This window comes from Gallinula chloropus (assembly GCF_964237585.1).
Source record: "Gallinula chloropus genome assembly, chromosome: 12".
Classification (NCBI taxonomy): domain Eukaryota; kingdom Metazoa; phylum Chordata; class Aves; order Gruiformes; family Rallidae; genus Gallinula; species Gallinula chloropus.
In genome coordinates, this window is record NC_140097.1 from 12,109,657 (window position 1) to 12,136,594 (window position 26,938).

The window sequence follows — 26,938 nt, forward strand, 5'->3', positions numbered from 1 at the left end:
ACGGGATTAAGACTGCAGGTGAGCACTACACAGGTAGAAAACTGTATTGGGTGGGAACTGGGCTGATTTGGTGAGAAGCAGCTGAATTCTGGAGGGTTTACATTTTTCATTCGGGGGGGGTCTCAGCTTTCATATAAATGAATTTTTGCAAGCCTCACTGCAACAGGCATACTACTGAGCTAGGGAACCTTGTAACTGTCCTCTGTCCCCTGTAAAAGGCACAATTCCTAAACCCTTAGCAGGGGAGACAAAAAAATAGGAACTTTATGCTCAAGGGAGTTTCCTCTGGATCATGGATTTGGCACAGCCCACAAGGGAAGTTTGCTTTGCCACCTCCTGTATCGTACCAGTTCTGTAAATAATGGGAAGTGCTTGTTCCTTTAAACAGTCAGGCTGGCACTCTGCACCAGCTCTTTAAAAATGTATATAGATTTATATATACGTGGTGTGCACGCAAGGGAGATGAAGGTGTTTGTGGAAGCAGGACGCTTATTGCCTGTTTATTTTGTGAATGATTTTGGCAGTAGGAGAAAGAGGCACCTTTTTGACTGCCTGTGCGAGCAGATACTCACTGGCTTAAACACTGCATCTCCTTTGTCTTGGCAAGGAGGAGAAGGAGGAGGAGGAGGAGGGTTGTGCGTTGCTATTGCAGTGACTCCTAGAGCTGAATGTCTTACGTTCAACAGCATCACGCCATTGCTCATGGAGAAATGTTCTCAAGGAGTGGTGCAGGGGGCCTGGAATGCCAAGCCAAAAGATTGCTTGCGTGTCTGCGAGCACAGCTAGCTGGAGGTTCATCCTAGAGCTGATGGGATGCGGGGCTGGAAGCTTAGGAAGTGACCCTGAGCTGCGTGTGGGCAAGGGGAATGAAAGGCATGCCAAGCCGAGCTCGATGTTGACGTCTTCTTACAGGCATGATCTGTATCAGGGAAGCTGATCGCGGGGGAGGCAGGAGATGGCTGAGTGACATGCATAGCCTGGAATTGCTCCCCTGCTAATTAAGAGGAACGGAAAGAAGCACAGCATGGAGCAAGGCTAGAGGAAACCTAATGCTGCTGTGAGCATGTGGGAATATTCCCAGGCTCCTGAGGGATGGGGCAGCCACCCACTGGGGAGGGGGTCCCATGGGGATGCACCACAGCTCCCCTCTCCCTGTGGCTGGGGAACCTAATCTGGGCTTGCAAACAAACATTAAAAGTAGTAGCAAGTGTCAATAATCTCCAGCCTTAACTGCCAGTCTCGAGTAAATTACAGACTTGCCCTCTCACGACCAGCTTCAGCTCAAAGAGGCATGGATTTAAAACAAAATATTTAAATATCCAAGGAAAGTCACCAGTTTTGAATTCTGAGAGACACATACAAAACCAGATTTTGAAATTACGATAATCATGATGGCGCCAGCCAGATAAATGAGGAGACTCTGAACTGGCAGCCCTGCTTGGCTTTGACTGTCAGCCTGATGGACAAGAGATGCATATTTTAAGCAGTGAGAACCAAGGGATATAATTGCTTGTTACACAAGACTCTACGTGTGTTTGTACTTTAGAACAAGGAAGAAATCAGAGATCTCTTGCCCTCCGAATCTCTTTGGTGAACTGATGCTTACCTCTGCAAACCAAGGACCGGTTGCCCACGCAGAGGCAGGCAACCTCAGACCGGAGGTGGGAGGTTTGAGCAAGATGCTCCGTGCACGCAGCCCTGCCTCAGCAGCCCATGGTCAGAAAGGCTGCGTCCCTTCTGGAAACAAAGGATGCCTTTTACTGGGCGTGTTGTACAGCAGAATTGTGGTGACTTGTGTGGCTTTTAGCTGTCTGACCTTTATTTAAATGAAATGCAGAGTAATTTGTATCTAAGTGGAGTTGTTCTGTCTCATTAGTGTGATTAAATAGATGGCAGAGCATTACTAAGTTCATTGTCAGAGAGACTGTTGCTTAGTAATTTGAACTGCAATGATCTCATTATTCAGTCTTTTTTTTCCTTACAACGATGGTGGCTCTGCTGTTACAGGCGCGTTCACAGGCTTGCATGCAAACCCCCACAACTGCAATGGCATCTAAAGCATTAGGCCACAGGCTCGGAGAAGTCATTCAGGGTAAAGATGAGCAGTTGGAGCCTCTTATGCCCAAATGAGAATTATGGTGATGTAGAAACAGAGATGCAGAACTAGCAGGTGAGCCTGGGCGTACAGCCCCAGGACTTCTCTGCTTCAAAGACTCAGCACTCTGCCTCCTCAGCAGGGTGAGCGGCACAAGTGCCCCTGCAGCCCAGCTCCAGCCACATCCAAACTGACAGCACGTGTCATGCACCCGCAGAGACGGATCGTGTTCAAGCAGGCACTGAGGCAAAGCTAACGGGAGCCCTGTCTATGGCTGCTGTGGCCTGCAAGGCGCGAAGGCGTCACATGGAAGATCACTAATGGCCAAGGAAGAAGAAATGCACCCGGCATAGGGGTGCCTGCATGGGGGCTCGAAGCCTGAGGACAAGGCAGGGTGCACGGCAGGGCCAGTTCAGGTGTTCACCTCGCAAGGCTGGAAGCCGTGTCCTGTGCCTGTCTTGCAAAGCTGAGGCTAGTCCTGTGTGGAGGCTGGGAGACACAGAGGGGCCGCTTCTCACAGAATCACAGCATCACTAGGTTGGAAAAGACCTGAGGTTATCTAGTCCAGCTGTACCTGTCCTCTACTAAACCATATCCCTGAGCACCTCATCTACCCATCTTTTAAATACATCCAGGGTCAGTGACTCAACCCCCTCCCTGGGCAGTCTGTCCCAGCGCCCAATAACCCTTGTGGTGAAGAACTTTTCCCTGATGTCTGACCTGACCCTGCCCTGGCACAGCTGGAGGCCATTCCCCCTCGTCCTGTCACTTGGGTGAAGAGACGAACCTTCACCTCTCTACACCCTCCTGTCAGGTAACTGTAGGTGGTGATAAGGTCCCCCCCTCAGCCTCCTTCTCCAGGCTGAACACCCCCAGTTCCCTCAGCCACCCCCCGTAAGGTTTGCTCTGCATCCCCTTCCCCAGCCGGGCTGCCCCTCTCTGGACACACTTCGGGACCTCGGTGTCTTTCTTGTAGCGAGGGGCCCAAACCTGAACACAGTAAAGATTTTCCCCACAGTCCTGCTTCCCAGGCCTGGGCTCTACGGAGCGGGGCGGCCACCCCTCACCTCCCCACGACTCCCCTGAAAGGGGTGCGGGGCCAGGCCTGGCTGTAGAGGGCGGCGAAGCCCGGGGACTACCAAGCGCTGCCCGGGCCTGCGGCACCCCGGGGTTACCGCGTACCCCCAACCGGCCGCCCGCCCCGGCTCCCCTAGCAACAGCGGCTCTGGCAGCTGCCCAATCAGCGCGCAGCGGTGCGGACCGAGCCAATAGGAAGGCGGGAGGGAGGGCGGGGCGTGCCTGGGTGGGGGAGGGCCGGCCCCGCTCCGCGCCGCCATTTTGACGTCTGAGGAACAAAAGAGGCGAAGCCGCCGCTGGTGCCGGCTTGATATCAGGTAACCGGCGCGTTCTGCCGCTTCCCCGGGCCTGCGGCCGGCTCGCTCGCCGCCCTGGGCTCTCAGCGAAACCACCGTTATCTTCCCCCCCACCTCCCTCGGGGCGGCCGGCTCTGAGGAAGTAGCCGAAGGCTGCCGCCGGGACGTGAGGTGCGGCGGGGCCCTGCCTCAGCGGGCCGCAGCCCCGCCTGCCGCGGGAGGTCGGTGTCTGGCCTGGCGGAGGCGGGGGGTAGGCGGCTGCCCGGTTTCCCGCTGGGGATGCTTGGCGGCAGGCTCGGGCGTGTGGTGGCGGCGGCAGGGGGAGGGGCATTGCCCGGGCTTAGCGCGGAGGGAGGGCGGCACTGCTCTGGTTTCGCAGCCGGGGGAGCGGAGCGGCGGTGGGGCTGTGGCCTGGCGTCACCCCGGGCAGGTGCGGGTTTGGCCCAGGATGAGGGCTGGGAGGGGCGGACGGCAGTTACGGAGCATCACCGTTCGTACACAGCATCGCGCTTCCTGCCCAGCCTTGCCCTCCTCTGCGGGGCTGTGTAGGGCGGCCCTGGCTCAGCTCTGGGGTCGGGGGGGAGCAGCTGTGCGGGTTTAGGGGCTGGCTGACCCCGCAGCTGGTTGTCGCCCCTTGCTGTTACTCAGCAGTTCTCGTCCGTCTCTCATAAGACGCTGGCTTTCCGTTTTGCCTGGGTGATGGATGTGCTGCAGGTCTGACGGCTCTTTCGTATTCTCGGTGGTATTACAAAATCGGGTGCTTCGGTACGTGCCGTATAATGGGGCTGCTGCTCACGAGTGGCCCGTTTCTGTGTAAAACGGAAGTACAGGCTGATGCCTTGGTACGAGCTGGTTTGCTTTGAGCATCACAGGTCTTGTTTACATGGCTTGGCGCCCTCAGGCTCTTAAACAAAAACACTTATGATTGAGGCTTTGGAAATCGGTGTTCAGCTTAAGAAAATAAATGTTATCGTTGTTGATAAAGTAACAGCCTGTTGGTAGTTACACCCTGATATGTCCTTGGCCTTAATTCTACTGTGAAAAGTACGTGCGTTTAACACTAATATCTTTCCTGATACATGTTGGAATTTAATTGCCCTCTATTTCTCGCCTGTCCTTTTATTATTTTTGACACAGTGCCTTATGTGTCCCATATGAACACATCAAGTGCCCATATGCTTTTTCTTTTGACTCATGAACATCTAAGGGCATAGTTCTGTGTCAAATTTTGTAATTCAAATTTTACTTTAATATTTAGTTGAACATTAAAGTGACTTAACTTTTCAGTCAGATGATATGTTAATAATGATCATTGCTCGACATGTAACAGGGAAGTGAGAGTAGAACAGTTATAATATTATGCTTGAGCATAACAACATCAGGGTTATTTTGGCTTTTAAGTGTCTAAGAATTGGACTCTTTGCTCATAACTTGCTTATCTTAAGATAAAGAATATTTTACATTTCACAAACAGATTAAGTTGAAATTAAATTTCAGATTTTTATGACTTGCAATAACATTAAGGAATGGAATCTGAGTTTTTAACACGTGTCCACTATTTTAAAAGTAGACTGAATAATTTGTTTAAATTTGGCCTATTTAGTATCTTCTAGCTTATTGTTGTATATTTTTAATAAAATATATTACTAAATGAGGAAGAATAAAAGTACTTATTTAACTGCCAGGATTCAGGACAATTTCTTCAAAAAAGAGTAATCTTAAATGCTCAGAAGTGTCCCCTGCTTAAGGGTCATGAGCAGGATTTTAGGAAAGGATTACAACCATTCATACGTGCTTGATTGTAAGTATGTCAGGCCTTAAACTTGGCCAGGTAGCTTATATTAATTCAATTAATTGAAAAGCTGTTTTTCTACCTCTTCCGTCTTGGGTGTTTATACCTTTCTGAAAGAATAATCTGTTATCTGTGGTACTTTAGTCATACAGGCAATCTAAGGTTTATGTTGCTGTTGCTTCTTGTGGAAGCTTAGATCACAGCCACCATAACCAGGCAGTGTGGTAACTTGGGAAGGGGCTGGAAAAATGGATAGTGGTCAGTTACATGAACACTGGGCTTTGTGCTCAAAAATTCTTTGCCTACCAGTTGCTTGTAAGGAGGGCTTCAGATTTCTGGGGCAGGTGGCTTTAGAAAAACAGGATGTTAAGAGAAAAAAAATCCCTCTTTGATGCCTGTCAGTGCGTGAACTTTCAGCCAGGTCACTGGTATGGTGGTACTTCAAATTGTTCTCTGATCAGCTGCGGAGTGTGAGAGGATATTTTGGGGATGTTATGCCTTTTAAAGCCTAAGGTACAAACCCTGAGGCCCTAAGGGTGTCTCAGTCAGTGAGCAGTGGTGCTGGGAGACAAATGATTTAAAAATAGGTGGAGGCAGGGAATTGGATGTTGTCAGCTGGATTGAGTAAAGACTTGCTTGACTAGCAACACAAATTCCTGGAGAATATTTGATCTGGAGGGTTAAATAGAAGCTACCCTTAATCTTCTGATTATTTGCTGTCTGAACTTTCAGTGAATTGAATGAGAGAAAATCTGAGGAAATTCTGGAGTCAGTGGTATTAAATGTCAGTTACTTTTGATAACTCTCATCTGATGGTGTTTGAAATTCAGGGGACAGGCAAGGTGTTTCTCTGGAAGGTCAGCAGTGCAAAGTCTGTCTCTGCCTGGAGTCGGAAGCAGTTCCAGATCCAGAATAGGCAAAACAAGTGTCTCCTCATAATGCTCCTGATGCAGTCCTGCGCAGGTTGCTGTGCTTCAGTTGGGCAAGGCTAGGGTCAAAGGCAGCAGTTTGGTGTGAAGTGGGACTTGATGTGGTTTATAATGCTAAGCTGAGATGCGGGTCTTCCTTTCTGATGCAGTTCGTTGGCTTCCTCAATATTTGTGTACCAGTGTTTAAACACTGAACTTGTTTAAAGGGCAGGAATGTATTCCCGAAGTTCAGATAGTACACCAGATTGAAAGGGCAGAAGTATTATTTTAATGCACTCTACTGCACTGGATGTACCCAGAAGTGTGGGGTGAGAGTGACAGTGGAGTTTTAAGCCTTATTAGGCTGACATTGTACATTCATAATTCTTGTGTATCTAGTGAGCACGGGCTAGAACCATTATCTGAAAGCTACTGGGTTTTTACACTGGTATATGGAAAAAACTTGCTGCTTCTCATTCAGTTCATCCACTTATCAGTTGTTGAATTTGCTGATGCTTAGCTGGTCCCTGTTGGCAAGAAGCTGCCGTCGGTCTCCAGGCAACGCAGGTCCGGCTGAGTATCTCCGTGCCTTGCTTGAAGAGATGAAAATTTTCCATTGCGGGAGAGGATTTTTCCTCTCACTAATTTTTTTATCAGGCTTTCTGTCTTGCCCAAGGTTATTGTATCTTTGAAACAATATAGGGACAGTTTTCAAATATTAAAGAGGCTACACTTTAGAGTTTTAAGGTATAATTGCAGATGTGTATTTCTGTAGCATTTGCTAGAAATTCCTGGTTAGAGTGCTATGTTTGGGCCTGTCATAGTTGACTATTTTGTTCCAAAATAATTCTTTTCCCCCTTTAGCAAAAAGCTATATGATGCAGTATGTACTGTGAGTAGCTAGACATTTTTCCCACAAAATCCAAAATACAGGAAGACATAACAGAAGCAAAATAGTTTGTTCAAATGAAAGTCTAACGTTGTATGTATTCATTGTTTAGGAGCTTGAAATCATGGCTAAAATCTTATGCAACTTCTTGACTTGTGTGGTTCAAAGTCTTTGAAGTCCTGACTGCTTCAGAGACAGGCAGTGTTAGAATAAGGTAATGATAATCTTCGTAATAGGTACAGAAAGTATTCTTTCGCTCTACTGGTTATCAGGTATTTACCCTGTACTGTTTTATGGCCCTGTGTCTGGATTGCTGGTGCACGCGGCCGATTATCTATTGGAGGTAGTTGGAACCAGTTAGTACCTAGTTTTATATTGTCTTGCTGGAGGAAGAAAGGCTTGCTCAGAAGATGGTTTGAGCACTGAGTGTCTTGCTTTTTGAAGACAAAATCTGTGCATGTGCCATGAGGAATGCTTGGGCAAGAGACTGCAGGCAGTGGCTGGGCTGGAGCTTAGTATGTGCTTATCATCTAGTCAGTAGCCTAAACAGGCAAGTACTGAATTCACACAGTAGTCATTCAGCTGTACTGCTGCTTTTGGCCCTCATCTTCTGTCCTGTTGTGTTAACATCTGGTAAGTTGGAAGGAATAGGGAAAAAAGGAAATTGGATGACTTGCTGGTTACTGATGCCCCAAGTTGTTGAGTGAACAAACTCAAGGACTAGAGTAGATTAGGGTGGTTTTTCTCAGACAAAAAAGTACTTAGAAGAAGCAAGGGTATGAGGGTTTATGACAGTACTAGAATTAGCACAGAAAAAAATGTTGATTTTATTTTCTTGAAGCACAGAGGGCTTTGAGCATACCCAGATAGCTGTGGAGTGCTGCGATTCAGAAATTTTCTACACTGCCTGAAACCTTACCAGGAATTGTGTGTAGTGTCTTAATTAACTGAAGATGACCTCTTTCTTTTAACATTTCCTCTTTTCCTTTTTCATACCTTTTTCCAAAAGAACAGTAATTAATCTGCCTTGTGTTTTAGGCATGTGTGTGGGGAGAGTGTTTTATGGTGGTGGAGTCATTTAATCTAGTTCCTTGTTACAAATACGAGAAGTGAAACTGCTGATGCGATAGGCATCATCTTGACGTCTGAGGTGTTAGCTCTTTCAGGAGATTGGTCCAACTTAACTGGAGATAGGGAGCTGATAGGTGGATGTGTTCATACGGATATGACTTGCATTGTAACTTGGCATCTGTTCAAATTAACTTAGGAAAATATTTGGATCTGACTTAGTAGAACCAGTCAGTTTTCTAGAGACATATCTGTGAATATTGAAGTTGAGGGTATAGCTCTAGATGGAGAGGGAACAAAATGGTTTGGAGGATCATTTTGAAATTCATGGAAATAAGTAGTCCCTTGAGGATGAGGGGTGAATGAAGTAAGTGTTGATTGAGTTGCAGTGAGTTGCCTGGTGAGAGAACAACTGTCTTCCAGTTATGTTGAAACAAAACCTTTCATATAATTAAATGTAAATGCTGAATGGTGATGACTTGTTGTTTTAAAGTGTAAATAATGATTTAACGTCACTATGCACAGTGTGCTTCAAAAAAAATAACATGGTCTTTCATAAGCTTGACTTCTTGAAATTTGGGTTTTTTTTTTTCCTGACACTATGCTGTCTTTTTAGCAATAAAGAATTGGAACATGAGCACAGTGTGGTGGTGCTGTACTGCAGGTTTTTGAAGAGAATAGGTTTTTTGCAGTCATCCTGAGTCTTCCCTTTTTGGTTAGTGATGGTTTCTTTTTGAGGACAGTTGTGCAAACAGTATTTGTGCTATAGTCACTGGCTGCTATAAAAATTGACTGTAATGCAACTGATGTGTTTAAATTAAGACTTACTGTACTTGTCTTGTTACCTAGGCAAACAAAGCTAGGTAGCTCTTTTGCATTGCTTAATGCATTTTCAGGCTGAGGGGGGTGAATGAGAGCACCTGCAAAAGCTGCTTCTTATAGATTACTGAAATTTCTAATTTTTTTTTCAAGTGGTCTTGTACTGCAGTTCAAATATGTAAACTGTATGAGATTAAAATGGATTAATTCTTTGACCGGGTTTATTATTATGGTGAGCCTGTAATTGGCACCGCATGGTGTACAATGAGATCACTGAAAGATGAAATACGGAAATAATTGCTTTCTTAAAAAAAAGCATTTTTGAAGTGCTGTGCAGGTGTGCTTGTACAAAAGGTCCTTGTCCCTTTTGCTAGGGACAAAAATGTACCTGAGATGAGTTAAATTTACCAGAGGAGACATGCACAACTTTCCCTTTTGTTTTTGCCACATCAGAGTTTGTCTTCTGAGACTCCTCTCCTGTGCTTACTTGCTTGTATCCCATCTGTTGCAGTTTAGCAAGAAGCACAGTGAAGTTACTCCATATTTTGGGGGGTTGATTGCTCAGTCTTCCTGGAAGAAGCTGTATGTTCAGGGTCTTAGGACCAAGTTATTCTCATAATGCTTTTTAGGGAAGGAGCATGTAGAGGTCACAGAATCATATGAACTCGTGCCTTTAAGATCTAAGTCTGGGTTGTGTTACCTGATTTGAGATGTGTTTTCAGTAGTTGTATTTAGGTTTCAAAACATTTAAAATTTAAATGTTAATTGCATCTCATTAACTTGAGCTGTTCTGGAGCAAAAAGTTGATCTATTGTGATCATAAGTAAGTCTCAAAGACCACATTTGAAGAATTATAATTAAAAATGTGGGTGAGTGTTTCAAATCTGGTTATTTTTGGACTATTTTTCAATAATTTTCTACTAAAAGGGACTAAACCTCATCTGAGGCATCCTGATGCAATAGATGAATGTACACATAAATGGGATGTGTGAAATGTAACTGTTTTGGACACAGTTCTTCTTGTAATAGATGATCTTTGCTTTGTGATCCTCAGGAATTTTTTGGTCAAGGAATTAGGACTGGATAATAGCATTTGGGCATCTAAGATTAAATTTAACAGTTTTGGCCTGTGGGCTGCTCGTGCTTACAGATTAAAATTATTAGGGATTGGAATTTCAGAATACAGACAGAAAATCCTGTGTAGTGAAGTGAGTGCAACCTTTGAACAGGACTTGACAGTTGAGACCTCTTTGCCATATATAAGAAGTTGCTCAAGAGGACAATTAAGGGCTAGTCACAAAGATAACATGTTCTTTTATTTTGTGGCTGGAAATACAATTCCCAGACAGCTAAATTCATGGGAGTGAGAAAGGTGTAGCCTTGGATTAATTTTAATCTTAATGATGGAATTTCTGGGAGTTTTGGGATCTTGAGTAACGCTTCCGTGTGTGTAATTCACACAATTTAGCTCTTGCTGTCATATTTTCAGAAGATTAAAGGCTGCATACTATTTTGGTTTCTTCATGACAAAGGGCAGTATTGCTTTTTTATAGCAACTGGTGTTTTTAGCTGCTGATGCCAGAATACTGTTTTAAGATGGATTGATTTCTAAATAGCAAGTTTCAGTAGCTTAGTTTTGGTGGTTCAGGCGCCTTAGTTTCCATGGCATTTTTACTCGGAAAAGAAGCTAGTTCTTAAATTACACAATCCCTGGAAAAACTGCATGGGTCTGAATTGCATGCTTTTTTCTGGCTCAATATGCTTAGTAACCTATAACTTGGCTTTATTTTAGTTATAGGGAGGTAAAATAGCTTTCCTTGAGAGGTAAAACTGGCATTTTTCCAAAGCTTTGCGGATGCAGTTGTTAAATTTACAGATTATAAATGGTGTGGGGACAGCTGAAAGCTGTTGCTTGGGAGGTCTTGAAATCCTACTTGTACTGAGCACATGAAAACCTCACCGAGGTTTAAGAAACTGCAGCTGAGGGGCTGCTGTGCATGCTTCTGCTAAGACAAAAGCTAGAAGCTCTTGGAGATTGCCTTGGTTACTTGCCTTGATTTCCCAGACAAAAGGATTGGGTAACTGGGCTTCTCCTAGTAACACAGAGCTTATTTAAGGAAGATAGGGATAATGATTGTGTGTGGAGAACAATAATAGAACATTATGCAACTTTAGATTTTTTTGTGTGTTTATAATTTGAACCCTGAATATGTTAACGTAATGTTCTGTAGTTCTTAGCTTCACCTGTTAAAGTTGTACTAAAAGGTCTTTTTGGTATTTGCTACAAGAGGTGCCTCTGCAGGTGTGGTGTTAATTTTCCAGGTGCAAATACATGTCTTAACCTGTGTGGCAGTGTTTGTTTGTCATAGTAACCACTACTGTGTTTGGTTATATTTGAAGGAAGGCAAAACTAGAACTGCAACTCTATTTAGAGACTAAAAGGAGATAGCATAAACATGTTGTTTTTCTAAAGTGCTGAAAGAGCACATTTTTCATACTTCTTTATTATAGGAAAAAACCTTACTGGATATAAAAGCTGTGATGCTCTAGATACCGAAAAACCAAAAAGATCTTTAAGGTTGCTGGTTTACACTCTTGAAGTTCATAGCAGAACAGGATCTTGCCTATAGCTTATGGGAGTCCTTTGCCATTGTAGCTAGCATGGAACTGCCCTCTTCTTTTGGGGGGTGGCAGGAGGATGTGGATCTAGAGTGGTGCCTTTAGATGTGATATACCTGATCTGAAGCCTTCAGAAAGAACTAGGGTATTTTGGAATGTTTTAAACTAGTAGAGATTTAAATTGGTGGTTTTGAAGATATGTTACACTGTTAAATGTTTACAAAAGTGTTGCAACATCTAAAAAAACAACTAAATACTATTTCAGCTGTTTGGCATGTCATGTGGCAGTGATAGATGAGTTCTGGGCACAGAGCATACTGTTTTCTTAAAATCTAATGCCAGTGGATGTTACAGAATTTTATTGTTAAATTCCTCCATTAATACATCAGGAAAAACATATATAATGTGATACAGGGAGTTCCTGCCATTGGTGTGTAGGAGGGCAAGGACTACTGCTTTAACTTATTGAACTGATGAATAGATACTTTCCACCCCAGAAGAAGTATGTATTCTTTCCTGCTGGGATTCTTTTGTTTGTGGTTTAATGTGAAGATCGGGATTAGCATTCTACCTTGATGGGCCAAGGCTGCTGCTGTCCAGTTAGCTGTCTCGGTCCCAAAGGGTTTTGCAAACATGTTTTGTAGAAACTTTGTGCATGAGTTCATGTATAATTCTGGGTTCCTAAATCCAGTCTGTTTAAAATTTTTATCTGGAAACTTTCTTTTATTTTCCAAACCAGCAATGTGGTGCCGCTGTTACCAGCCATTTGATAAGGGCAGATTTAAAAAAAGAAGGTTACAAAATATCAGCACTTTTAAAGAGGTGACCCAAAGCACCCTATCTTCAGCAAGAAGAATTTGCTGGTTTTTGGCTTTTTGTATCTGTAGGTGCCTATAATAGACTCATCACTACAGTCCCTGACTCCCATCACCCTTATGATTTACTATGAGTGAAGGCTATAGCAAAAGTATTTCTGCTTGGAAAGAGAATACGCATGTAGTCTCAATATGTAGGTGTGGAGCAGTTGGTATTTTACTCTTGGATTTGCAAGTGTTCCTGCTGAGTATTTTTATAAAGCCTCATGCTTACTCATGTCTGAGTACAAGTCATGTGGAGATAACTTAATGATTGTTACATTGATTTGCTGCAGAAGAGCTTAAATAACCTTGACTTGTGTAGAAACTCATAACTCAGCATCATCTTTTTTTTTTTTGTCCTCACAACTGCTTGGTTTAAAGCTGTGCTTTAAGAAAAAGGTTTTTTCCCCTCTCTAGTTTTTCTTTTAAAGTAAGCTCTGGTCTGGATATTTCTAGACAGTAGCCATGTTGTTAATGAATATTCTGAAGGCTTACAGCATTCTGCTGCTTTGTGTCATATTTTCTTCTTGCATTTTGGGAAAACAGGAAATTAGAACTAAGCAGCAATGCATTTATGTGTGACTTCTTCCTCCCTGATTCCTCCCTGCCATTCTTCTCCCCCATGATTTTGAAAACTGTCAGCTATATTAAAATTGCATTACTTGCTGGTTAGGGGAGGGGGTTTTTGTGTACAGTGGGAAAAAAACCTCTGAGAATTGACAATGTCAGTGCACTTGTACTGAGGATGAACTTTTCCTTTAACATTAGTTACCAGAATAAGTGTTTGCTTCCAGTAATTATGCAGAATTTAAGGCTGTTTTTACGACTTACTCCAAAACCATAGGATTCATATGAGCACATAATAATGTGGGCTCTGTATTTCTACCTTTATGAGATAAAAAGTAACTATAGCTTTTATTGGTTGAATCGTGTTGTTACTGTTGAATATAGAAAAAGGCTTCAAAGGCATCCTAGTGTAGGACTTGCACTATGTTTAGAGGTATAATGCATCCTCAAAGTTAGGAATCTATTAAAACATAAATGAATGCAGAAGTCTTTTTATCTGTTAATGAAAATCATCTGTTGCTTCCTGATCTATATGCAGCTCAACTTCAAAATGTAACTGCATTTCTGACGCTGTCTTAAGGCAGCTGACTGGCAATTAGAGGGTTTGAGTATCTACCATTCTAGTCTTAATGTCTGGAACTGAACACAACAGAGTAACTTCAGTTAATGAGTCAGACAGCAACTGAAGTTGAATGTTAGAAGCAATTCCTTACCAATGTTAGACTGGGTAAATGTTGGCACTGTTTATCCCCTTCCTTGGAACCTCGGGAAGGGGTTTAGCTTTGTCTTGTTTGGCAAGGGTATAGTGTCCTGCAGCAGCTCTGCTCTGCAGGTGGCTACCCCCTCAGCTTCCTCTTTGCGCTACCCAGTGAACTGAGGAAAGGACAGACAGAAAGCTTTGCTGCCTTCCTATTTCTGTCACTGTAAAGCGGATTTGTGGCTATTTCAAGCTGCAAATAGCGACTTCCCAAAAAACTGCACTTGAGAAGACCCAGTTCTTACAGATGGATTAGGAGAGCAGCTCAGCATCAGGACTCCTGCTATTACAAAGTTTTGGGAAGAGGTGTTATTGTTGAGATTGTTATGAAGAAAGGAGCTGCTTCTTAATTGAGAGTTGTGCTCTCCAGAGAATGTGTTCATTAATGCAATTACGTATGGGACTAAGTCAAGAATCTGATTTAAGATGTGAAATACCTTCCAAAGAACGCTGTCACCTGAGATTAAAAGTCTGAAAACATGAGTTCATTGCAGTATTTTTCAATAGTCATTGTCACATGTGAATGAGAGTAAGATGTCTGTCCATGACACTTCTGTTTTATGGATTTGGGTTTTAAACATCGTTGGCTGCTTACTGTAGGAATGATATTGCTCAAGCTATTGTTGTTGTGCCTAGATGAGTTGTTTGCTTCCTTCAAGTTATGTCAGAGTTTTCTCTTAAAATGCTTGACGTGTAAAGGAATCTGCTGCTGTTTTCATCTGCTGTGTTTTGCTCATGTGTCCCTTGAACAAAAGATCTTAACCAAAGGCACTTAAAAGCATGTAGGACAGAAAGGGCAGGGTACACTGAGCCTGCATTTGGTATCTGGGAAAACTGCCTAAAACCAGCTGTTCTGGGTGCTTTCTTGCCCAAAGAACATTGAAAACAAATGGGCTGTAGAATCAGAAAGGCGGTGAAGAGCTGCATTGTGCTTATGCTGGCGACATCAATGCCACTTGAAGCTGTTGGTCTTTGGTCAAAATTTTTATTTATAAGGAAGTGCAACCAATTTGACATACTTGTGAGGCTGTTTACGAAAGATAATTATGACTGAAACAGTGCAAAGCATTTCTGGTGGCTGGTGTTACAGTTGTGCTCCAGGTCCCGTTGGAAATCTTGTCAGTCTTGAGTAGAACCAAAATGACAGAGAAGTCTTGATATTGAAAAAAGTTAAGGCATGCAGCAGAGAAATAACCTCCAGATCTTACTGATTTTTTTTTTTTTACAACTGAGAACAAATTCATTGGGTGAAAACAAATGGAGTTTATTAGGTAAAGTGTGCTTATCTAGAAAAGATGAAACATATTTGATCATTTAAATTGCAAACTTAAAAGCTCTGAATTCGTTAAAATTAAATTGCACAAATATGGAGCTTGGCTAAAGACTTTATAGCAAGGTACGACTTGCTAACACTGCTCAGCGGTCTTGCACAAAGTTTTAAACTACATATCCATGTTAATACAGTTTTTTCAGCAGGGGCACGTATTACAAAAATCTCATAGTAGAAACAACATGTGGTAGCTATCCTGTTTTTGGAAGACACAAAAAGGAGCTTACTACTGCAGTCACAGTTAACTCATCTGTACTACTGTGACGTTCCCCCTTTATCTCTGGTAGATTCACATTTGCCTTGTGGTCATGCAGACTGGATGTGCTGTTTGACCTTGTATAGATATTTCTAAGACTTCTCTCACAAAAAAAAAGCCCAAGTACCCCACCAAAAAAAATCTAACCCTGAGCCCCCCCAACCACAATGAAACCACAAAGCCCTGCCAAAATATTTAATAACTGATATTTTTATAATATTAGAGCTATAAAAAGTTGTGCTCATATCCCTTGAATGAGAAGTTACACTGTGTGATGTTCTGCCAGATCTCACTTTTTCACCAAACAGTGACGTACCAGGAGTAGTCCTGACTAATTCTGTGCCTGGTGGTTTTGTTGCAGTGAACATGGTGTACCACATGCGAGTATTGTCCAGACCGCTTGGGCATATGTGAAAGCAAACAGGGTGAGCTGCTGATAATGAGCTCCCTGAAGATGTGTTGGGTAAACAAGGTGTTGGAGGTGCATTTTGTTCATCAGTTCTACAGAATTAACATCATCTAGGCTTAACTCCTGATGCAACTCTGGTCCGATGCAGTAGGACTAGGCCTAACTAGGTATTTGAGGTTAAGGGATGTTGCAAGGTACTTTCTAAGCTTGAATTGCTGCGGCTGCCAATCACTCAGTCTCTCTACATCAGGAGTAATTAGGAAGGTGGCCACAGATTAGTAATGCTGTGTTAGAGTGGCTCTTGTAATGCTGATATACTGTAATATGAAAAGTGACAGTACCAGCGTAAAGCTCTGTCATCACAAGGTCATGCACATACATAACCATGCCTCCTAGTGAAAGCTGGCACTTCTGGCTTTCCCTGGGAAATTCCAGAAGGCTGGGGCGTTGTTTGGCCTAGGAAATCCTGATGAAGATACTCAGACTTTTATAAATACTGGTGCATTATACGTGCACAGGCTGATGCTTCACATTTCTCTGGTAGAAAGTGGAAGCAACTCTCAGTCAGGGCTTACTTGGGAGCTAATGTGACTTGCAAAGTGTGTGTTTGGGGAAAGGTTGAAGTATGTCACACATCCGGTGGGCCAAGAGTGGAGTCTAACCTGTGGAGTGGTGGTACTACGGGAAGGATCGGGCCGATCCCTGATTCCAGAGCACTTACAGTGCCACCTCCTGACTGCGTCGGCTGTGGGTGGCATGGCCTTCCACGGCGTTGCATTTGGGGTCAGGCAGGGCACACAGCCTTCCTTCCACACCACCTGAGCACTGCAATGTTCCTCAGCTTGGTTTTTGGAAATGGCTCATGCCCTAGGTGGGACTGAGAGGCTTTTACCGCTGTGTCTGACATGGTTGAGTAGTTGATGCTGAGGTCAAAGAGAAACTTTGAGGATGCAGTAGCTACTGTATGAAAAATAGTAGGAAAGCAGTGCAAGTAGAGATGGAAAGTTACTGATTTTTTTCCTCTATTCTTAAAATAAAAAATCAGAGTAGAGTATTTTTTTCCTGGTAAATACTATTCCAGATTAAATGTTACATTTTTGCAGAGAAGGCCTGAGTTTGGTTTTCTCAAATAATTTGTGGTCTTTTTTGTAAAAAAAGCTGGTGATTTTTTTTTTTGCCAAATAAGGCTCTTGAAAGGAAGGTGGGGGGGAAGCTAACTGGTGTATAGTGAGTAAAACTTTATTGATCTGTTATGCTTAGGTGGAGGTAAACATTCCAGGAGCTGGAGATCAGTTGATCGATCTGTTGTTTCTTTAAGCTGTCCAGTTGTTTAATTCAGTTAATGTCCTTACATCCAGGGCATGCCGTAGGCGTCTGTAGTTCTGCTAGCACCACTGATTTAAGCCCTCAGGTCTCTGCTTTTCCAGTTACTGTAAAGCTGTTAAATATCTAAGGAGGACAAATAAAAATAGACCTGTGACCTAGAACACTCTGTAGGCTCTTTGAATTAAGTGCATTATTGTCCGTGTAATTATCTTCAGACAAAATAAGTACGAGGTTGTTTTTAGCTGCCAAAAGTTAATCGTTAAAGCTCAGGTCTAAAATTAGAGCGACTAAACTTAAAAAATTAACTGGAAGGTACAGAGGACACCGTTGCGTGTTGACTTTTTTGTTTTGCGCGTTTAGCTGTGTGTTTAGCAAGCTGCGCGGAGCTGGAGGCGGTGTGTAGTGCCGGGGCGCCCGGGTGCGGCTCTTGGGGTGCAGGTGGCACACGGCGCTGCCTCCCGCCGTGCTTCCGCGGCAGCAGCGAGGGCTCGGAAATGGCCTATTAGCATTGGCGGCTTTCGCCTGAGAAGTCAGCACCTACGTACTGCTAAAACATCCGCCGTGGTGAAATCAGCGTCAGGGTCCTGCCAGCTTCTGGGGCTGCCGGGGGGCTGAAGGGACGGGCTGCCACCCGGGCGTTAGGTGCGGGTGTCTGGCAGGGTGGGCGCGCCGCCACCCTTCGGCGTGGGGGGGGTGGCTGGGGCCGCTGGCGTGGCAGGCTGAGGCCGGGGGGCGATAGGCGCACCTCGAAGCAGGGCCCGCGTTTGTATTGGGGAGAACCGCAAACAAACGCAGCCCGCCGGCAGATTTGGCTGCGGCTCGCCTCTGACCCCTGCGGCCCATGCGCATGCGCGGCCGCGCCGGGCGAGAGCCCCGCCCCTCGCCGTCTTCCATTGGCTGCGGCGTGCTGAGGGGCGGGGGCACGGCGTGTCTGCCTGGCCGCGCCCCGCGCTGGCCCGCAGTCGGCGGCCTCCGTAAAGCGAGCGGCACTTCGCTCAGCTGCCCTCGGCTCGAAGGAGCCGTCGCGGTCGGTTTAGCTAGCGGCACCGCCTCTCAGCCTTCTTATCCAGGCCTCGGCGTGCGGGGAGACTGACGGCTCGGCGCTCTCTTTGTGTTTATTTTAACAGACTGTTGAATCGGAATAAGCACCCGCAGGTCTCGGAGGCTTCTGGCTCTGAACTGCCATCACTACTGTCGCCTTCCTCTGTCTAATGTGCTACAAGGATGAGCCCAGCATTTGGAGCTATGGAAGTGGAGCACTATTCCAAGGGAGTCCTGCTCGAGCCTTTTGTCCACCAGGTTGGAGGACACTCCTGTGTCCTCCGGTTTAATGACAAGACCATCTGTAAACCCCTTATTCAAAGGGAACACCAGTTCTATGAGACTCTCCCAACAGAAATGCGTAAATTCACTCCACAATATGAGGGTAAGTTACCAAACCTTAGGATGGTGTTGGGCATTTGCTTTCTGTAAATACTAGTGTGCTGTGCTGTTACCTCTAAAATCTCTTCTGTGTGGAAGAGATTTTATGGTCTTCTTTTCATGTATTTTGATGTTGTCTGAGGCAGGCTGTGGAGATGCAGGGTGGAAATGCTTGCCAAGTTGGTGTTTGGGCTGACTAACAGCATTAGAGTAGAGCAGCTCTGCTGGTGATAGCCCATGTATCTTCCTTAGGCACAGGTAAGTAGCTAACAGCTTGTGAATGTAATTATCTGCTGCTTTTTTGTGGATTTTTTTTTGCCACTTGTTTGATGTTTGTTTACAGGGATTTGGTAAGATTGACAGTGTTCTGTGTAAGCTTAGTTGTGGTGTCTTTGTTTTTGAATTTCTCATCTGACTTATTTTGATCACAATAAATACATGTCAGTAAGGTGTCTTGTTGAATACTTGCAGTGTTGTTTCTGCCATTAAGGAAATGAAAATTCATGGCATTTAGGTAGGCAAGGATCAAGTAGCCGTGATGAGGCTGAGTCAGATGTTATGTAGGAGTGGAAATTCCAGTTCTCCTAAGCATTGTGCTAGTTAGCAGAAACACTTTTCTTTCTCTTCATTATTTCATCCAATGCTGCCTGGTGATTAATAAATATGTCTGAAGCCTTTTTTAAATGGAGTTGATTTTTAAAGCAGTTACTGATTTTAATCATTAAAATTAAAGTTGATTTTAATGGGGTTTTGCATAGTATTTGTGAAACTGGCTGAAGACTTCAGAGGAGATGTCTGAAAGTTACACTCCCTGCACACTTACAGAGACTTTTTGACATGTCTGACTACAGGTTCTGTTGGACTGAAATAAAACCGTGTTTTGAATGATAATTCTCAATGTAATAGAACAATTGTACCAGTGTATCTCACTTTTTGGGGAGCGGGGGGAGGGATTTTAGGTGTGTAAGGGGCCTCACTTGGTCCATGTGTTTTTTCCAGGATAAAGCCAAAGGCCATTTTGTAGCTGGCTCTCCCCTTTTTTCCTGTTGTCCTTTCTTTGTGGCAGCAGGACTGTCAGTCAGAGCTGCTGCGCTCCCTGCCCCAGCTACCGTAGGTCTGGGAGCCGCCTGCCCAGCGCAGAAGTGCCAATCTCTCACCGAGACTTCTCCCCTCTGGCCTAGCGATGAGCTGCAAGACCTGTGCAGACTGACTGATAAGAGAATAAACAGAGGACTGAAAACTTTAAAAAAAACCCAAACCAAAACAAAAACCCCCACCACAATTCAGATAATTGTTATGGCTTCATTAATGACTGAAACTTGGTAATGTGGCACCGAGTGTGCATTTGTCAGAGTGTTCCACTAAGACTCTTAAAATGCAATGCACTGCTCTAGAGACTGTTGAGGGGAGGATGAGGAAAAAATGCTCTCAAGGTTCACCATGTTTCTGTACTACAGACTTATTTTGTACTACATTTTTGTTATTTCACAAGATTGCTGCATAACCAGTATCAATAAAACATATTCCAAAAAGGATTAAAAGAAAATGTATAATTAAACGTGGTGATTTGAAGTGGAAACTTTCAAACTAGTTTCTATTGTAATGTTACTTTATCCTTGTTTTGCTCTACTTGCAAATCTTTCCTTTCCCCTGGGGGCCTATTAACCAAATCTTGTTTGGATAAGTGCTTTTTACTTTGCTGTCATGCAAAACTCAAAAGCTTTTTGTGTGGATAAATTTTTTTGGTTTTGTGCAGGTCACTTTTCACTGCAAGATGTTAACAAATGTTTTACATCTCACTTAGGGTCAGACCAGTTAGGATTTTTAATTAATAAAAAGCTTTATTAATTAAAATCGTCTCCTGTTATTATTTAATTCTTGCTTGACTGCCTCAGAAAGAAAAGAACCTTTTATATCATTGTTTTGTCAATGTGATAAATTGTCTTTTGTAAGGTGTCATTTTTGTCTAGGTCTTTTGATATTTGTTAGGTTGGCAGATGGGGTTTGGCCTGTGGCAAGATAGAAACTGAGGAGCAGGGTAAGAGACAAAATCCAAAAGTTGCTACCTTCTTAGTGTATTGTATGTTCTAAAAAGCTGGCTTGTCACTTCAGCAATTTCTAACTGTTTGCATCCTTTCTCTCTTCAGGTGTGGTGTCAGTGAGCTTTGAAGAGGATGAAGATGGAAACTTATGTCTAATAGCATATCCACTAAATGGGGACCATGATGATTTAGAAAACTTAGATAATTCTGACTGTGAACCCAAAAGTAAGCTGTTGCGATGGACTAACAAAAAGACAATGTTGTTAGAGAATGAGAAGATCTCCAAGGAGTGGGTCCGACAGCACAGGAAAGAAGAGAAAATGAAAAGGTAAGTTTGATAGCTGGAACTGGAATGTGGAGTATTGAAGCATAACACGTTTTGCTGTTAAATTAGGATCTGACCTCCAGATTTCCAGAGAATTCTCTAGAAGTCATAACTTTAATTTTCTTTGCTGCTTTTCTTCAGTGCAGGCAGGTTCAGTAAAGAAACTAATGTGTCCTCAGCCCGGTAGCGTTGAGTGTGTTCATTATTTTCTTTGCTGTGGTCAGTTGAAAAAGGATTCACAATGTTGTTTTTGAAGCTGGGGGGGAGGAAGTAAAACCCACCTACAAAAACAAATAGTTGTATAAACCCCCAATTTTCAGTGTTACTGACTACATATGGCATACCTTTGTAGGAATCCTGCTTTATCCCTGTTAGTGACTTCCTCCCTCATTCATTTATGTTAATTGTGCCCATTGTAAGCTGAGCTGTGAGATACTGTGCTAAAAACACTGACCTTAGCAAAGGATGAATCTTAAACATCATCACTGCTACTTGCAGTGCTTCTATGGTAGTAATTTGTACAGGTCAAGAGTATGTAACTAGAATTGCTTCCTGCTTTGTATCATATTTGACTGTGTGCTAATTTACATGAATATGGAAGTAGCCTTATAAAGGCTGAAATTTTACTGGTGGGCAGCTTGTCCAGTTGTATAAAAGCAAAATAAAGCTTATGCTAGCTGTTGGCACAGGTGAGCAGAACAGTTTGTAAAGTTAAATTCACTGACAGCCCCTTTAAAGTGCTTATTTTTCTGCCTGTCCCCTAATTTGCTGCTTTGATCTGTTTTCTAGTCACAAATTGGAGGAAGAATTTGAGTGGCTGAAGAAATCTGAAGTCTTGTATTATACCGTAGAGAAAAAAGGAAATGTCAGTTCACAGTTCAAACACCATAATCCTTGGAGCATGAAATGCCACCAGCAGCAGTTACAGCGGATGAAGGAAAATGCAAAACACCGGAATCAATATAGTATCCTTTCCTGAAAATGCCTCAGAACAATGGAATGAGCAGGGCTCTGCTTTTTATTTCTTCAACGTGCCAAACAAAAGTACAGGACAAGCTTAATCCAGAGGCACACTCTGAAGCTGTGATTTATTTGGTGACTTTGAAGGGATTGCCAGCACTTTCCAGAACACGGGCCTTTCCAGCATGTAATAAACTAGGCTAGGAAATTCAGACAGCTCAATTCAAATCTACAAGTAGTGGATTAGCTAGTGGGAAGGTTTTACAGCATCCTGTGTTTGGGATCTTCCACAGAAACAGCTCACTAATGACAGCTTGCAAAGCAGACTACTTCTGTCACCTTTTCCCTTTTCAGCAGCTTCTTAAATACAGTGGTTATTCCAGTGCCTGGAGCTGTCTGCTTCTGGCAGTCTCTTTTTAGTGTGTCTTTTTGATAAAGAAAAGCTGAATACAACTTGTTATGTAGGGTTGGAGCATGAGAAATGCAAAACTGGTGACTGAATCCATGAAAGCTGAGACATGCTGGTTTTGTGCTATGGAGCTGGAGACAGACATCTCCCCTTGAGCATTCTCGGGGCGGGGGGTGGAGAGATCTTGGTGCATGCAGCCTCGGGTGCAACAGATAAACCCTGCAAATACATTAATGAGATGTGTGCATAGATGAACAGCCTCCTTGTGCGAGGAGTTCTGAGTGAATTACTACTACATCTCTGACAAACTGTTCAGGACAATAGAAAGCATGTCGTGGCTGGTGGTACCACCACTGTTCTGCTGTAGATGATTAGTAAATGACCATAGTAGAAGCTGAGATCTCTGGAATAGTATTGCTACAGATGTACTGAAGTGCTGCTTAACTTGAAAATGCTTCACTGTTTGGGTGTTTTTCTTGAATGATAACTGAAGCACATGAAATACTAATTTCCCACCAAAAAAAGTCTCTTGCTAGGCAGGAAATACTTCATACTTCCAAGGCTGTGTCAGCTGATGATATTTCTATATGTTGCTTTTTTACTTAATGTAGAAAGTCACCTGTCTTCTCTGAAGACTGGTGGAATAGAAATTAGATACCCAGTCTGCTTCACGCCGAGGTGATGGAACTGTAATTTCTCATCAGCTGCTACATACTAGGCATGTTTCGGGTATGCTTAAAGTTAAGACTGTGGGACTATATAATCTGTGATAATGGCTTTGAAATGTGCATTCCCCATTGTGAGGACAGTTCCTTAACTAACCAGAATTCATTTTGCTGGAAAATCTAACATCTCGATACGAAGTACCGTGTGTGTTGGACCTTAAGATGGGAACCCGACAGCACGGAGATGATGCGTCAGAAGAGAAGAAGGCTAATCAGATCCGCAAGTGTCAGCAGAGTACATCAGCTGTAATTGGAGTCCGGGTTTGTGGCATGCAGGTGAGAGGGAAAACTAATCTCCCTTTTCCGTTTGGGGGGGGCTTGAGCTTATATGGTTGCCCCACGTGTGGCTGTGCTTCTGGTGCTGTGCTTCATTCTCCTAGGGAGCCTGCTTTGGCAGGGGGGTTGGACCCGATGATCTCTCGAGGTCCCTTCCGACCCCTACAATTCTATGATTCATTTCCTTCTGTGAGGCCATTATCACCTCTTGAAGGTGGCAGCATCGGCATGAACAACCTGCAGCATATGCTCTGCATCAGTGACTGCATTTTCTGAGCACAAACATCTCCTGCCCCACAGCAGCAATCCACAACTGTAGTAGAGTTACTGATTAGATTCATATTTCAGGGTAACGTAGGAAACATTTGAAACAAAGGTTTGCCAGAACATGCATTTCAAAGCCTGTGGAAATTTGCCAGCACATTAAGAAGCAATTGGTCCTGTCTTGTAGACTTTGAAAAGGCACAGATCTTTCAGTGCTTAAAGTAGACTTGTTGCAAAGTGCAGACAAGAAGTAGCTTGGTAAATGTGATAAGACTTGTGGTCAAATAAGGAGATAGTTGTGTGGACTTTGACCTAAGTTTTTTGTTTACTTGTTTCTGTATTCCTAGAGTGACAAATGGGAAACAACTTGTTTTGCATTTGAGACCTTTTCTGAAGCCTTTCTCCTCCCATCCAGTAGATTCCAGGAATGCCAGTGGTGTTTGCTAGGACTTGTTCCACAGCATGACTATTGGCATGTTTGGTGTTCAGCTCACTGTTTGACTTCGGAGAAAAGCACGAGGCAGAAATGAAAGTGTGGGAGCCGCATTTCTAACCCCAGTGTGCTGGGACTTGAGGGGGGCCTGTTCCTTGTCCACCTCCCAGTATAGACCTGTGCTGGGAAACAAGGAACTCTGGAGACACCAGCAGCCCTCACTTGACTGATATGTTTAGGCATTTTGGAGCTGTGAGGTGTATAGACTGCTCTCCTATAGGAAGGAATCTTCCTGCAGGTGCACTGCTGACTTCGTTAGATACAGAGGGTTATGGGGCACATCTTAGTTTCATACAGGAGCATTGCTGTCACTTAGAGCTCAGCCTTCAGGGAGCCAGCTGGTAGGCCTGTGAGCAGAAGCAGGGAACGAGCTGAATGAGTGTCTGTGGGACAAGTTGTAGCTTGACTTTGGCGATCTTGGCTACAGCTTTCCTAATCTCACTTGTAGAAACTCCTCATTCTGACGTTCCCAATAGAAAGGCTCAAATCTCAACTGAAGGAATTTTCCATTTCCTCTCAGTTCTACAGACAGTGCTGCATCTGTTGTTAGTGGTTGCTCTAACTGAGCAAGAGGGATTTCTAAGAGTGGAATGTCATCTTGTAAAAGTTTTCCGTAGCATGATTATTTTTCTTTAATCTCAAGGTTTGAGTCAGTATTACCAGCAACTTTAATCTCTTCCTTTTGCCTTGTGTTTGCATATGCAGGTCTACCAGGCAGGCACTGGCCAGCTGATGTTCATGAATAAATACCATGGAAGAAAACTCTCAGTCCAAGGATTTAAAGAAGCACTTTACCAGTTCTTTCACAACGGCAAATACCTGCGCAGGGAACTCTTTGAACCTGTTATTAAAAAACTGACTGAACTCAAGTCTGTCCTAGAGAAGCAGGAGTCGTACCGCTTCTATTCGAGCTCCTTGCTGATCATTTATGATGGAAAGGAAAGGCAGGAAGTTGCTGTCGACTCAGACCCAGAGGACTTAGAGGACCTTTCAGAGGAGTCTTCGGATGAGTCAGCAGGAGCGTATGCCTACAAACCAACTGCTAGTACTGTTGATGTCCGTATGATAGACTTTGCCCACACAACCTGCAAGTACTATGGAGAAGATAGCGTGGTGCATGAGGGCCAGGACACGGGTTACGTTTTTGGACTTCAGAATTTAATAGATATTATTAAAGAAATAAGAGACGAAAGTAGCGAATAAACAGTGTGAATGCACTTCGGTAGAAAGCACTATTGTGACTCTTTGTATTCCAAAATTATTGGCCACTTTCTGGTGGTAGGAATCTTTACAGGCTCTGCAGGGATGGTCCTGTCGGAGTCAGACTTGTTCAGAGGGCATTTACTTATATTGGTGCTGGACCTAGCACTGGCAAAACTTGGTATCCTTATTTATTTTAACTTTCTTAAACATTCCATATTTGATTACTCAGATACCTCTGTTATCCCTGTGTGTATACGTTCCAATAAAATTCTTTTTGTTCATTGTAAGTGATGCTTCTCGTGTTGCTGGTGACTGAGGAGGAGGTGATCTTGCCAGTGGTGTAACACAAAAGCAGTGTGTAAGCAGCAAGGTGTAGCTGCCTCATGAGACCACCTGTGGAACAGCTCCTGTCACAGCAATAAGCAAGTCGGACGGAGCCCCAAGCTGGCGGTGGAGCAGCAGCGCTTGGAGGTGAGGCTGAGGCAACAGGGCCTGTGTTGGTGGGGAAAAGCTGGCTCGGGGGGACCTAAGGTGGTTGGATGAGACCTCCGGAGGTCCCTTCCAGCCAGTGATGTGACTTTGAGAACTTGTCGCTTAGTTTCCAACAACCTTGTTCCTGTTTCGGGATCTTGTTAACTCAGTCTCATGCCATGTAACCCATTTTTAGAGAGCTATTGACACTTTTTAATCTAAGATGAGCCAAAACATACGTAAAACTCCTACAGGATTAGCTGCAGTGGCAATGACTGGGGATCTGCAGCGCCTGAAAGGTGTCCTAAGCGGCTTAAAATCTTACTCAGGACAAATAGATGGGAAGGAAGCGTCAGAAAGTGAGAGGACAGTAACTGAAATAAAGGTAACAGTAACTCCAAATGGCCAGCTCCTCTCTTGGGAGGAACATTTGTTTATCTAACTGTTTTCAGATAAATGGCTTCTCCTCTTGTAAAACCTGTAAGTCATTGTGATAGTGTGAAAGAAAACCGGGTGTGGAAGTGTTCAGGTAAGTCTGGGGATTTGTTACAGTTGCCCAGGTTAAAGCAGCGAGCCTATGCAGAAAGGAAGAGTTCAGGGATGTGGGTGATGCCAGGATCATCTCCCCAGCCCACCCTTTGGCATGCTGGAGGAGAGGTAGGATGTTACTGGAGAGCTGCTGATGGGCTGGTTGAAGAGTGGGTGACCCTCTGTGGCTTTAGTTTCGTGTTCCCCAGCTGTTGCTATCGAGTTCTGATCAAAGTCTCTCTGGCTATCCGGTGCTCCTGTACTTTTTGGAGAGGTGTTTTACCTTTGTGCTCACCACACTAGGTTGTGGTTGGTTCTTGTTTGTTCCACAGTGTTCTGGCATGCTGATGTTGGTATTCCATAGGTATTTTTACACCTTGCAGTCACACAACTATTTTACGCCTGCACGTGGGCAGTTTCCCCGTGAGGTAGGCTTGTCCATCCTCGACTTTCCCTTTATTGCTGCTCCACGAGCCTCTGGCGCAGGGCGCAGCTGACGTGAGCTGCTGCTGGCACCGCCTGTGAACAGCCTTGGCGGGAGGATGGGGCTGTTTATTCTTGGCGCTTTCAACTGTAAAACGCTCCGGGGCAGTGATCAGCGCGGCTTCCAGCAGCCTGCTGTCCCTGAGAGGTGCCCTCGGCGTGAGTCAGAGCGCCGGGAACACAGAGGGGCCGCGGCTGCAATGTGAGGTTTCCTTTTCGGTTCCGCTAAGGATGAGATGCCCTCTGCTAATGAGCTCATGACGAGCCTCTTG

The 26,938-nt window shown here is 44.1% G+C and overlaps 1 protein-coding gene across 1 annotated transcript; it reads left to right on the plus strand.

Annotated features, from left to right (window-relative positions):
* Positions 1–3,455: 3,455 nt before the first annotated feature.
* IP6K2 (inositol hexakisphosphate kinase 2) lies at positions 3,456–25,465 on the plus strand. Its single transcript, XM_084269629.1, has 6 exons — positions 3,456–3,489; positions 18,193–18,491; positions 20,635–20,857; positions 21,644–21,819; positions 23,049–23,224; positions 24,687–25,465. Exons 2-6 carry the CDS (start codon positions 18,290–18,292, stop codon positions 25,182–25,184), a joined length of 1,275 nt encoding a protein of 424 aa, XP_084125755.1. The 5' UTR covers positions 3,456–3,489; positions 18,193–18,289; the 3' UTR covers positions 25,185–25,465.
* The last annotated feature ends 1,473 nt before the right edge of the window (positions 25,466–26,938 follow it).

Excerpts from the sequence above, each read along its gene's own strand:
- IP6K2 (XM_084269629.1), top strand. The coding sequence starts at position 18,290 with ATGAGCCCAGCATTTGGAGCTATGGAAGTGGAGCACTATTCCAAGGGA. Across the intron at positions 21,820-23,048 it reads AAAACACCGGAATCAATATA|AATTCATTTTGCTGGAAAAT; the intron begins GTATCCTTTCCT and ends TTAACTAACCAG. Across the intron at positions 23,225-24,686 it reads TCCGGGTTTGTGGCATGCAG|GTCTACCAGGCAGGCACTGG; the intron begins GTGAGAGGGAAA and ends TTGCATATGCAG.